This window comes from Hypomesus nipponensis, chromosome 21, assembly GCF_054491055.1.
Source record: "Hypomesus nipponensis isolate SF chromosome 21, ASM5449105v1, whole genome shotgun sequence".
Lineage (NCBI taxonomy): Eukaryota > Metazoa > Chordata > Actinopteri > Osmeriformes > Osmeridae > Hypomesus > Hypomesus nipponensis.
The window spans coordinates 9,026,282-9,038,732 of NC_140381.1; the positions used below are offsets into that span (position 1 = coordinate 9,026,282).

The 12,451-nt window shown below is 46.5% G+C and overlaps 2 protein-coding genes and 1 long non-coding RNA gene across 3 annotated transcripts; 1 reads left to right on the forward strand and 2 right to left on the reverse strand.

The window, feature by feature from the left end:
* Nucleotides 1–734: 734 nt before the first annotated feature.
* Nucleotides 735–3,581, reverse strand: LOC146237814 (keratin, type I cytoskeletal 50 kDa-like). Its single transcript, XM_084685051.1, has 7 exons — nt 3,016–3,581; nt 2,529–2,611; nt 2,271–2,427; nt 1,865–2,026; nt 1,631–1,756; nt 1,288–1,508; nt 735–972 (listed from the first exon to the last, which is right to left on the reverse strand). The coding sequence occupies exons 1-7, from the start codon at nt 3,541–3,543 to the stop codon at nt 858–860; spliced, it is 1,392 nt and encodes a 463-aa protein (XP_084541177.1). The 5' UTR covers nt 3,544–3,581; the 3' UTR covers nt 735–857.
* A 2,617-nt stretch (nt 3,582–6,198) lies between these two features.
* LOC146237815 (uncharacterized) lies at nt 6,199–6,616 on the forward strand. Its single transcript, XR_014740549.1, has 2 exons — nt 6,199–6,311; nt 6,471–6,616. It is a non-coding gene; the product is annotated as an uncharacterized LOC146237815 (long non-coding RNA).
* A 1,323-nt stretch (nt 6,617–7,939) lies between these two features.
* On the reverse strand, nt 7,940–10,921 carry LOC146237816 (keratin, type I cytoskeletal 50 kDa-like). Its single transcript, XM_084685052.1, has 7 exons — nt 10,348–10,921; nt 9,878–9,960; nt 9,521–9,677; nt 9,072–9,233; nt 8,838–8,963; nt 8,495–8,715; nt 7,940–8,177 (listed from the first exon to the last, which is right to left on the reverse strand). The coding sequence occupies exons 1-7, from the start codon at nt 10,861–10,863 to the stop codon at nt 8,063–8,065; spliced, it is 1,380 nt and encodes a 459-aa protein (XP_084541178.1). The 5' UTR covers nt 10,864–10,921; the 3' UTR covers nt 7,940–8,062.
* Nucleotides 10,922–12,451: the final 1,530 nt, after the last annotated feature.

Genomic DNA, 12,451 nt, shown 5'->3' on the forward strand with positions numbered 1-12,451 from the left:
GGTTTAGTGATCCCCTGTATGACAGCACAGTAGGACAATCTAGCTATAGTGTGTACTCTAAATGTAATAGCTGTGCTAGAATAAGTCTTGGGCATTGGTAGGTATAGTGGCTACCAGTGTCGTAGTTCAATAATAAGCAAGACTTACATAATGCAATGTCAGCTCCATTTCGAGTTTATTCTTGCACTAGGTGAAGGCTCACAGCAATGGGTGGATGCCAATTCTCTGCCAAGTAGCAGCCTTGCACAAACTTGTAGATAAAGACAGAACATAGATTTGTGTGACATCCCCAGGAGTTTGGATCTTGTTACAAATATATTAATTCACTCCAACTGACTGCCATCAATCTCCTTAAAGACTGCATTCCTTTGACTTGTATAACGAGGTAAGGTCAGAGGTCGCACAACCTCAAGTCCCTAAGGTAAACAGATCAGATAAGACCCTTATCTTAACCTACATGTTACTTGGAGTTCAGGGAAGGGCTAACAATTCTCCCACACCAACAACTTAATACCAAATTAGGTCTTCCTTTCCTGTACTCATTAATGACAAATCCAATCCCTGCTGACAGTAATCTTCCACATCCATGCCTCATAGATCACACTAATCATGACCCGTCACCGACGCATGCACTTTCAAAATACTATTCTCTTGGCCTCATGTTCAGACAATGAACTCCAAAATGGCAGTCAGATGTAAAGGGAGGGAGCCAAATCAGACACAGAAAACAAAGATGCCATTGTCAGCACATTGAGAGTATCTTTATTGCTTTCAAATGAAGAACAGTTGACAGTGTTCTACCCAGATGTTCTTAGAAGGGAGTTAAGTCTTGGTGTGATGCTTGCTGTTTCAACCCACTAGGACCTTGTGGAAGAAGAGGACACCACCTTGCCATCCACAACCTCCTCTGTGACCACCACCACCTTGCGTGTGGGCTTAGAGGAGGTAGTTGTGGAGGAGACATTGCTGATGCTGTAAGAAAGAAGGAACAAATAGCATCTTACTGGATAAGTGTATGCTTCTTACAGTTTGTTTACAAGCTGACATCTTCCCCTAAGACCATCTTTGGTCGACTGGTTTAATTAAGAAAAGAGGATCTGTGTGTTCACCTCACAAGAAGGACAGTGGGCTAGCATTCTAGGGAATTGCTGGCACACTAGGATAGAGTGCTACTTAAACACACATCAAAGCAAAACTACCGTGCTACTACTGCTGACTAAATCTAACCTGTTACCTAGGTTACATCCATCCCTTGTTTGTTCCTTCTCCCCAGTACGCCTCGCTTACCCTGAGACCTCTCCGTCCAGCAGCCTCCTGTACTCAGCGATCTCCATCTCCAGCCTGGTCTTGATGTCCAGCAGCATCTTGTACTCCTGGCCCTGGCGTTCCATGTCGCTGCGCATGCTCATCAGCTGCTGCTCAAGGCTGGTGACCTGCCTCTGGAGACCCTGGAGCTGCATCGAGTATCGCCCTTTTGTGTCTGCGAGCGTGCCCTCCAGGGAGGCTTTCTATTGGTCAGGCATTCGAGAAGAAGATGGATTGAAGTGAGGGATTGTAGGAATGCGAGTCTGAACACAACTCGGGCATAGGCATACAGGGCTGCAAGCGCTGATGCTCAGCCGGGACTCACCATGCTGAGCTGGGACTGCAGCTCAATCTCCAGACCTTGCAGCGTGCGACGAATTTCTGAGATCTCCGACTTGGAGGACTGGAGGACTTCTGTGTTGGCGGCTACTTCCTTGTTCAGACTCTCTGACTGTGGGTAAGCAGTGAGAGGGTCAGCTGTTTATCCAGTCCTTGATGGTAAGCTGATTCTTTCAATCGAATGCCCATACTAAGTTTATATAGGGTGCTAGGGTAGTACCTTGCTCTGGAACCAGCTGTCCAGGTCTCGCTGGTTCTTGGCGGAAACGGCCTCGTACTGCTGGCGGATCTCAGCCATGACGCTGCTGAGGTCCTCTTGAGGCGCTGCGTCCACCTCCACGTTCACCTGGCCGGTCATCTGCGCCCTCATGGCCAGGAGTTCCTACAGCGGGGGACATAAGTGAGCTCTCTTCATTGAGGATTCGTTTGTCTTGGATACAAGAACTTCATGTGAGCTTGATTTATAAATGAAAGAAGATATGTACCTTGTCAGGGAAACTATTGTCGATGATGGCCATCAAAAGCTAATCTATGGTATAGTGATTATTCCCCCCCCCCAAAAAAAACAAACAAACAGTTACAGGACTAATAGGTAGTGCTGCCTTCACCACTCCATCCCCACCCACCTCCTCATGGTTCTTCTTCAGGAAGATAAGCTCCTCCTTCAGGCCCTCGATCTGCATCTCCAGGTCGGACCTGGCCATGGTCAGCTCATCCAACATCCTCTTGAGCCCAGCAATGTCTGCCTCGACCGACTGCCGCATGGCCAGCTCATTCTCATACCTGGTGGGGTGGAGGCATACAACTTTATGATGGTATCTACGGATTTGGCTTTGTGCTATTTGGTGTGACACCAATTCTTTGTGAGGGGTTTGGAAGTCTACTTGGTTCTGAAGTCATCAGCAGCCAGTTTAGCGTTGTCGATGGCCAGGTAGATGCTTCCGTTGTAGCTTTTGGCCTCCTGGATCTGTGAGAAAGGAGGTTAGCAACATGTTTCAAGATAAGATAACAAATGGAATTGCTTAAGTCCAGGCTTTGCAGAATGCTTTTGGGATTGTTGAGCATTGGGCATCAGCTAAACGGTGACAAATTGCTTTGAAAGGGAACTCCAGAGAAAAGGAGATGAATTGCATCTTATGCAATTGCCTCAGGGATCATCATGCATGCTGCAGTTATACTGAATCTTTCGTGAACCTTACTCAATCAGCCTTCTTTGCAACCATAGCTAGCAGAAAAGGCATTTAATGATGTCTCTCTAGGGTGAAATGGATTTGTCACGCATTCAAAAAGTGTTACTATCTATAGTAATTCAATCCATTCAATAGTTATGTGGTTATTTGTTTTGGCAGCTGTAGGGATCAGGTGACATACCTTGTTCTGCAGATCGGTGATGGTGACATAGAAGGCAGAGTAGTCGCGGGACGCTGGGGAGGTCTTGCTCTCCAGGAACTGGCGGATCTTCAACTCCAGCGCACCGTTGGCCTTCTCCAGGATGCGCACCTTGTCCAGGTAGGAGGCCAGACGGTCGTTCAGGTTCTGCATGGTGGCCTTCTCATTGGCCGAGGTGTGATCTGTGACGCCGCCGCCTCCACCGCCTCCACCACCTCCTCCCATACCGTAGCCGTAGCCAAAGCCATAACCACCACCGCCGCCGCCACCGCCACCGGAACTGAAGGAAGAACTGGAGATGCGTGTTCCTGCGCCTCCTGCGCCTCCATAAACACTGCCGGCCCTCATGGCGGAGATGCGGCCGTAACCGCCGCTGCTGCCGCCTCCACCACCACCGCCGCCCATGTACATACTGGAGCCGCCTGATGAGCCTCCATACCTCATGGAGCCTCCGCTGCTTCCACCGCCGCCGGAGGAGTAACTGGTTTTGCTGGAGTAGGAGGTGGACATGGTCACTGAGAGAGAGAGGAAGTCTGCCTGCCCTGGATGAGGAGATAGCTTGCCACATCGCCCAGACATTGTCCCCTTTTATACACAGCAGGATCAAAGGGAGGAAGGGAGGGAGGCAGGGAGGAGGAGGGAGAGGTTGATGGGTGGAATGGGGAGAGGCATTACCTCATGAGGTGCTCAGGGGCTCTTACTCCACCCTTGCAGGTACATTGTTTGGCACAACAAACTAAGTCTGTACCTGTTGCTCTGACAACATGCAGCTGTGGTGTCCTAAACAAAAACGCAAAAGTAGAAATGAACGTTTCGCCTGACACTGTGCCTACATTAAGAGCAGACCTCTCTTTGTCTCTGGACAATTATCTATCCAGAATATGTACAAAGTTATTTCTTAAATGTAACCCCCCTATTTTGCTTTCGCAAAAAAAAAGTGATGTGTTTTTCACTCATGAGCAAGCCCGCGAAACTCAAGTGCAGTGTGCATTTTGCTGATGGAGGAACGAGTCTGCAAAGGAGACGGAAGCTTATTTCTTCCTCAATAGTGGTACTACATTGTCTGGCATCACTCAGCACTCCAAACTCAAGCCCAGGAAAAACAGATGTGTGATTGCTTTACTGTTCTCTCCGACTAAATATCCTGGCAGGGCATTTTGGCGTTTTCAGTGTGTACGAACAAGCTCTTGCCTGTTTTCCTCTTTCCAAGCTTGAGTATTTCTTTTAGGCTTTTATAAATCTCCTGTTGGTTTATTAAAGTCACACATGTAGCCTATTGGAAAATGTTACAAAGCGTTTTTGACTTAGAGAATGCACGATTCAAATGACTTGCACGTTATCCATTTGCAGCAAAAGCTTTATTATGATAACGCAAATGATTTGGGTGAATTATGGTCAAAAGCCTAATTGAATTAGCATGGCAAATTGGCAATTCTTAAATACAACGCTATTATAAAGGTTTAGGAATATGTTACACGAATCCCACTGCAGCCGGTGTGTATCTCACTCCTCAGGTATGTAACAGGCCACCCGCGTCAACTAGTTGCTAGCTTTTTGTTGGCGTAGTTGGTAGTGGTCGCGCTTGTGAAGTCAGAGGTGAGGTTTGACCCCAGTGAGGTGCGTACATTGGCCCTATACCTCTGACGGAGCAAGACCACGTCTGTTACACCTCTGTTGGAACGGTATAGTGAAGATGTGTGCACTGGTCTAACAAATGCATGCTTGCTCTCGAATGTTTTGCAACGATTTCGATGCGAGGGATGGAAAAAAACTTAATTGAGATGACAGAGTAGAAAGACGCCCTACAGTACTAAAAGGTGTTTTGCTTTTTTATCTCCGCCCTGTAGCTTAGTCTTCATGTCAGGTACACACCCAAATTAAACCACTGAATATTTCCCTTATGACAATCACTGCAGTGCACATATTGCAAGTTATAACATAGTTTATTGCTTACTCAGAAGGATGTGGTTAGATAATGGCGTCGGAAAACTGAATACACATAGTTCAAGGTATTGGGGAAACGTGGTTTTGCAGGATCGCACACTAGTTTTGCACACTAATTTTACAAAAAAAGAAAACCAAAAAAAAACATTTCTAATAGACTAGAAGAATATTCTTGAAATGAGTAATGTTGAGTATCAATGGGTTTACATTTAGTCATTAGCAGACGCTCTAATCCAGAACGATCAGTGCTGCTGCTAGCCATTTTGGTGCCCTAAGCATAATTCCATTATGATGCAACACCCCCCCAACCCCGAGATTTTTTTATTATTTTTATTATCAAACATATAGGCCTAAATCCAGACTGGAGAGGTTCAAAAAGCTGATTTGAGGAAAAGTGCTCAGTGAGCTGTTGTACCCCAACTTTTTCTATAATTTGGGGGAGAAATAGAAAATTTGAAATTGGCTTGTAGTAAGACAACCAGGATCCAGATTTGTTTTTTTAAGTAGGGGCTTAATAATTGCTTGTTTAAAATCGTGGACTTGGCCAGTTATGATAGATTCATTGATAATACTAAGCATGGGTGGTCCAATAATCGGTAGGAGTTCCTTGTGAGGTTTGGCAGGGAGGGGATTGAGAAGGCAACTGGTGGGTTTTGATGAATCTATCAGATTGATGAACGCTTCCATAGAAACAGGGTTAAAGTGAGTGCCACTGATTGTCCTCCTTGATCCCGGTGTTGCCGTAATAAACGATACCTAAATCATATTGGGTTTGTGTGACTGCTCCCTCATTGGCTTTACCTGTAGCCCTATGTGCGCACTCACACTCCGAGCCATCGGGAGGCGTAACAGAGATCCTCAACATGCAGCATGCTTGGTATAGAGGAAAATTCGTTGTTCATGGCCATTTATCCAGGGCTAGTCTGTAGTTTGTCCCTAATTGCATAGATATTTTGGTCAAAGAATTCCAGAAAATCATTGGGAGAGAGATCTGTACTAACACTGTGTGTACTTTTCGGTGATGATAAATACTACAGGAAGCATAGTGCTCGTATGTTTGAAACCTCTTTCATGGCTTTGTCAACATTGCATCTGCATTGCAGGATAACCCGCTCTTCCGTGCCTTTGTGCTGCAAACAGCACCGAAACTTGATGGCCATCCCAGGAAGGGGAGGGGGGGCAGGAAGGGGGAGGTTGGAAGTTAAGTGGTGGTGTAGGAAAGGTGTGGAGGCTAAATAAACTGAGATAAAGGACGTGATAGGCGTGTGATTAAACAGTGTTTTTCTCGTCTTTTTCTCTCCTTCGAAACGCCATCCCCAACAGCACCAGACAAGGTAAACATGTTTCTTTAAAAAATCTATGATTACCTAAAGTTTTTGCAAACTGAATATTTGTTATATCGTTTCAGTCATGTTTAAGGATATTTTTGTGATAATCATAAGCTGATTAATGCTATTCTAAGATGTCCTTCTTGTCTGTTCTTGGCTTCGTAGTGGTCACCAAGGTCATCACAGTGGTGGAGACTGTGATTGCTGGAAAGGTGGTCCAGTCCTCCAAGACGGTAAACGTGGATGTGGATGAGATTGAGTCCTAACTGACCAACTCCAAAAGAAATACAAATAAACAAAATGAAAACTGACTTTTGTTTCATTTGTTATTTACAAAAACAGGGAGGATAAAAACCTGTGTCCATTTTGAATGAGAAAGGATCACATCTGGAGAAATGACATGCTTCTCATCTTTTCAGGGCAACAACAATGAATCCATCTCTAACTGTACTCAGTCTTTTGTTAACAAAAACATTACATTGTACTTTACCAGGTATGGTTCAGGCAGGAGGACTCAGTGTGTATTTACTTGATACTTTATTCACACGGTACAATACATCATTATAACATTTGATTTGGCATTATGGTTCTGCTTGCATCGGCTCCCTGCCGCACCCAATGGAGACACCGTCTCGACCTCCGAGCAGAGAGCAGCGACGCATTCCCCCTACGACAGGAAACACAGAACCAAGGGTGGAGGCCGGGGAGGCGGAGGCAGCAGATTAAACAGAAGCACCCTGTGTCGCACTAGCAAGCAGAGTGCAGCGATATCCTGATTAAATAGCCCGCCCTGCTAAGGTGTGCCCCTATTGCGTGATGACGCACTGCCAGTGACACGCTGCTAATGAGGCGCTATGTCTCGCGTCCCCCTGCATGAACCAGCTCCGCTTGTTTTGTCCACAACCAAGTGGTTTAGTGATACCCTGTATGACAGTCTAGCTATAGTGTGTACTGTAAATGTAATAGCTGTGCTGAAAGTCTTTGGCATTGGTAGGTGTAGTGGCTACCAGTGTAGTAGTTAAATAATAATCAAGACTTACATGATACAATAGTCAGCTCCATTCCGAGTTTATTCTTGCACTGAGTGAAGGATCACAGCAATGGGGGGAAGCCAAGTCTCTGCTAAATGGCAGCCTTGCAGACTTAAATTTATAGATTAGGACATATAATTGATTTGTGACATCACAAGGAGTTTGAATTTGGTTACAAATATGTTGATTCACTACCAACTGCCATTAATCTCCATAAAGACTGCATTCCTTTGACTTGTAAAATGAGGTAAGGTCAGAGGTCGCTCAACCTCAAGTCCCTAAGGTAAACAGATCAGATAAGACCCTTATCTTAACCTACATGTTACTTGGAGTTCAGGGAAGGGCTAACAATTCTCCCACCCCAACAACTTAATACCACTTATCAAATGAGGTCTTCCTTTCTTGTACCCATTAATGACAAATCCAATCCCTGCTGACAGTAATCTTCCACATCCATGCCTCATAGATCACACTAATCATGACCCGTCACTGACGCATGCACTTTCAAAATACTATTCTCTTGGCCTCATGTTTAAATGACAAACTCCAAAATGGCAGTCAGATGTATAGGGAGGGAGCCAAATCAGACAGAGAACACAAAGATGGCATTGTCAGCACACTGAGAGTATCTTTATTGCTTTCAAATGAAGAACAGTTGACAGTGTTCTAGCCGGATCTTCTTGGAATGAGGTTAACTCTTGGTGTGCGGCTTGCTGTTTCAGCCCATTAGGAGCTTGTGGCAGAAGAGGACACCACCTTGCCGTCCACAACCTCCTCTGTGACCACCACCACCTTGCGTGTGCTCTTAGAGGAGGTCACTGTGGAGGACTTCTCGCTGATGCTGTAAGAAAGAAGGAACAAAGAGCATCTTACTGGATAAGTGTATGCTTCTTACGGGCTGTTTTCAAGCTGTCATCTTCCCGTAAGACCATCTTTGGTCAACTGTGGTTTAATGAGGAAAAGAGGATCTGTGTGTTCACCTCACAAGAAGGACAGTGGGCTAGCATTCTAGGGAATTGCTGGCACACTAGGATAGAGTGCTACTTAAACACACATCAAAGCAAAACTACCGTGCTACTACTGCTGACTAAATCTAACCTGTTACCTAGGTTACATCCATCCCTTGTTTGTTCCTTCTCCCCAGTACGCCTCGCTTACCCTGAGACCTCTCCGTCCAGCAGCCTCCTGTACTCAGCGATCTCCATCTCCAGCCTGGTCTTGATGTCCAGCAGCATCTTGTACTCCTGGCCCTGGCGTTCCATGTCGCTGCGCATGCTCATCAGCTGCTGCTCAAGGCTGGTGACCTGCCTCTGGAGACCCTGGAGCTGCATCGAGTATCGCCCTTCTGTGTCTGCGAGCGTGCCCTCCAGGGAGGCTTTCTATTGGTCAAGCATTGGAGAAAAAGATGGATTTAAGTGAGGGATTGTGGGAAAGCGAGTTGGAACACAACTCGGGCATTAGTATACAGGGCTGCAAGCGCTGATGCTCAGCCGGGACTCACCATGCTGAGCTGGGACTGCAGCTCGATCTCCAGACCTTGCAGCGTGCGACGAATTTCTGAGATCTCCGACTTGGAGGACTGGAGGACTTCTGTGTTGGCGGCTACTTCCTTGTTCAGACTCTCTGACTGTGGGTAAGCAGTGAGAAGGTCAGCTGTTTATCCAGTCCTTGATGGTAAGCTGATTCTTTCAATCGAATGCCCATACTAAGTTTATATAGGGTGCTAGGGTAGTACCTTGCTCTGGAACCAGCTGTCCAGGTCTCGCTGGTTCTTGGCGGAAACGGCCTCGTACTGCTCGCGGATCTCAGCCATGACTCTGCTGAGGTCCTCTTGAGGCGCTGCGTCCACCTCCACGTTCACCTGGCCGGTCATCTGCGCCCTCATGGCCAGGAGTTCCTACAGCGGGGGACATACGTGAGCTCTCTTCATAGAGGATTCGTTTGTCTCTGATACAAGAACTGCCTATGAGCTCAATTTATAAATGACAGAGGATATGAACTTTGTTAGGGAAGCTATTGTCGATGATGGCCATCTAAAGCTTATCTATGGTATAGTGATTATTCACCCCCCTACCCCCCACAAAAAAAGAATAATAAAAAAAAAATTAAAAAAAATTATAGGACTAATAGGTAGGGTTCAGATTTTTGGCATGCTCCCTTCTCCACCACTCCATCCCCACCCACCTCCTCATGGTTCTTCTTCAGGAAGATGAGCTCCTCCCTCAGGCCCTCGATCTGCATCTCCAGGTCGGACCTGGCCAGGGTCAGCTCATCCAACAGCCTCTTGAGCCCAGCAATGTCCGCCTCGACCGACTGCCGCATGGCCAGCTCATTCTCATACCTGGTGGGGGGGGGAATCACATCAGGTCATTGACCAGGAGGAACGCTTTATACTAAATCACCTCTGCTTGGAGGCACTATGAGAGTTACTATGAGAGTCAGAGATAAGGTGGACTGTTGAACTTTATGATGGTATCAATGGATTTGGCTTTGTGCTATTTGGTGTGACACCAATTCTTTGTGAGGGGTTTGGAAGCTTACTTGGTTCTGAAGTCATCAGCTGCCAGTTTAGCATTGTCAATGGCCAGGTAGATGCCTCCGTTGTAGCGGGTGGCATCCTGGATCTGTGGGAATGGAGGTTAGCAACATGTTTCAAATGGAATTGCACAAGTCCAGGCTTTGCAGAATGCCTTTGGGATTGTTGAGCGTTGGGCGTCAGCTAAACGGTGGCAAATTGCTTTGAAAATCCATAACTCCAGGGAAAAAGAGACAAATTGCTTCTTACGCAATCGCCTCAGGGATCGTCATGGGTGCTGCAGTTACACTGAGACTTTCATGAACCTTAGACAATCAGCTTTCTTTGCAACCCCAGCTAAAAGTGAAGGTGTTTTATGATGTCTCTCTAGGGTAAAATGGATGTATTGCATTCAAAAAGTGTTGCTATCTATAGTCATTCAATCCATAGTTATGTTGTTATTTGCTTTGGCAGCTGTAGTGATCAGGTGACATACCTTGTTCTGCAGATCGCTGATGGTGACATAGAAGGCAGAGTAGTCGCGGGACGCTGGGGAGGTCTTGCTCTCCAGGAACTGGCGGATCTTCAACTCCAGCTCACCGTTGGCCTTCTCCAGGATGCGCACTTTGTCCAGGTAGGTGGCCAGACGGTCGTTCAGGTTCTGCATGGTGGCCTTCTCGTTGGCTGATGTGTGATCTGTGACACCGCCACCGCCTCCACCACCTCCTCCCATACCGAAGCCGAAGCCGTAACCTGCACCACCACCGCCACCGCCACCGGACCCGAAGGAAGAACTGGAGATGCGTGTTCCGGAGCCTCCTGCGCCTCCATAAACACTGCCGGCCCTCATGGCGGAGATGCGGCCGTAACCGCCGCTGCTGCCGCCTCCACCACCACCGCCGCCCATGTACATACTGGAGCCGCCTGATGAGCCTCCATACCTCATGGAGCCTCCGCTGCTTCCACCGCCGCCGGAGGAGTAACTGGTTTTGCTGGAGTAGGAGGTGGACATGGTCACTGAGAGAGAGAGAGGAAGTCTGCCTGCCCTGGATGAGGAGATAGACTGTCACACCGCCCAGAACTTGCTCCCTTTTATACACAACAGGATCGAAGGGAGGGAGGGAGGCAGGCAGGCAGGCAGGAAGGAGGAGGGAGAGGTTGATGGGTGGAATAGGGAGAGGCGTTACCTCATGAAAGGCAGGGGCTCTTACTCCACCCTGTTTGCACCCTTGCGCCTGCAAGATGCAGATAGAGATAGGAGTGAGGATGGATGTGGGGCATGATCACATGGAAGCAAACGTGTGCTGTATGAACACACACAGTACATCTGCTTAATGCCTGCATACAGACGCATCTGGGAAGTTTGACCAACATGAATAGAAATACAGATATGCAAATCCATATCACACAGGTGAGTGAAAGTGGCTCTCATACATGTTATGACATCATGAGCACACTGAGGTATCTGGGGGACAGCAGACACACCCACTGGTGTTAGCCTCAGGGTAGTCTGTCAATCAATCATCCCAGAAACGTTGACAATGACATGCGAAGTTATTTGAATTGTAGTGTTGCCATATCCAGCTACATTGTTTGGCACAACGAAAGTAAGTCTGTACCTTGTTGCTGTGACAACATGCAGTTGTGGTGTCCGGAATAGAAACGCAAAAGTACAAACGAAAGTTTCGCCTGACACTGTGCCAACATTAAGAACAGACCTCTCTTTGTCTCTGGACAGTTATCTAACCGGAACATTTACAAATCTCTTAATTGTAACACCCCTATTTTGCATTTGCAAATAAAAACTGATGTATTTTTGCGAATGCATCCAGTTCGTCCTCTTTTCACTAAGCTTGCGAAACTCAAAAGTGCAGTGTGCATTTTGCAAATTATTAACGAGATTAACGAGTCTGCAAGGGAGAGGGATCTTATTTCTTCCTCAATAGTAGTAGTCTACTACACCGTTTGGCATTACTCAGCACTCCGAACTCAAGCCCAGGAAAAACTTACCACAGATGTGTGATTGCTTACTGTTCTCTCCTACTAAATATCCTGGCAGGGCATGTTGGCTTTTTCAGTGTGCACGAACAAGCTATTGCCTGTTTTCCTCACTCCAAGCTTGAGTATTTCCATAAGCTTTTATAAAGCTCCTGTTAAAATGTTACACAACCTTTTTGACTCATTACAATGCTCGACTAAAATTATTTGCATTTTAATCTATTTGCACCAAAAGCTTTATTGTGATAACGCAAATGATTTCATCACGTGAATCGTGGTCAAATGTCTATTTTAATTGGTAATAATTCAATACAACGCTATTATAAAGGCTTAGGGAAGTTACACAAATCCCACTATCTCTGTTGCCCCCCCCCCCCCCCCCCCTTTCAATAATATTACCAAAATCCCAAGAAGATGTGTGCGTGAAAATGTGTGCACTGGTCTATCAAATCCATGCCCTCGAATGTTGTGCAACAATTTCGATGCCAGGGACGGAAAAACACTTAATTGAGATGATTAACAGAGTAGAAAGACGCCCTACGGTACAAAAAGGTGAACATTTGTTATCTTCATCTCTGCCCTGCAGCTTCGTCTTCGTGTCA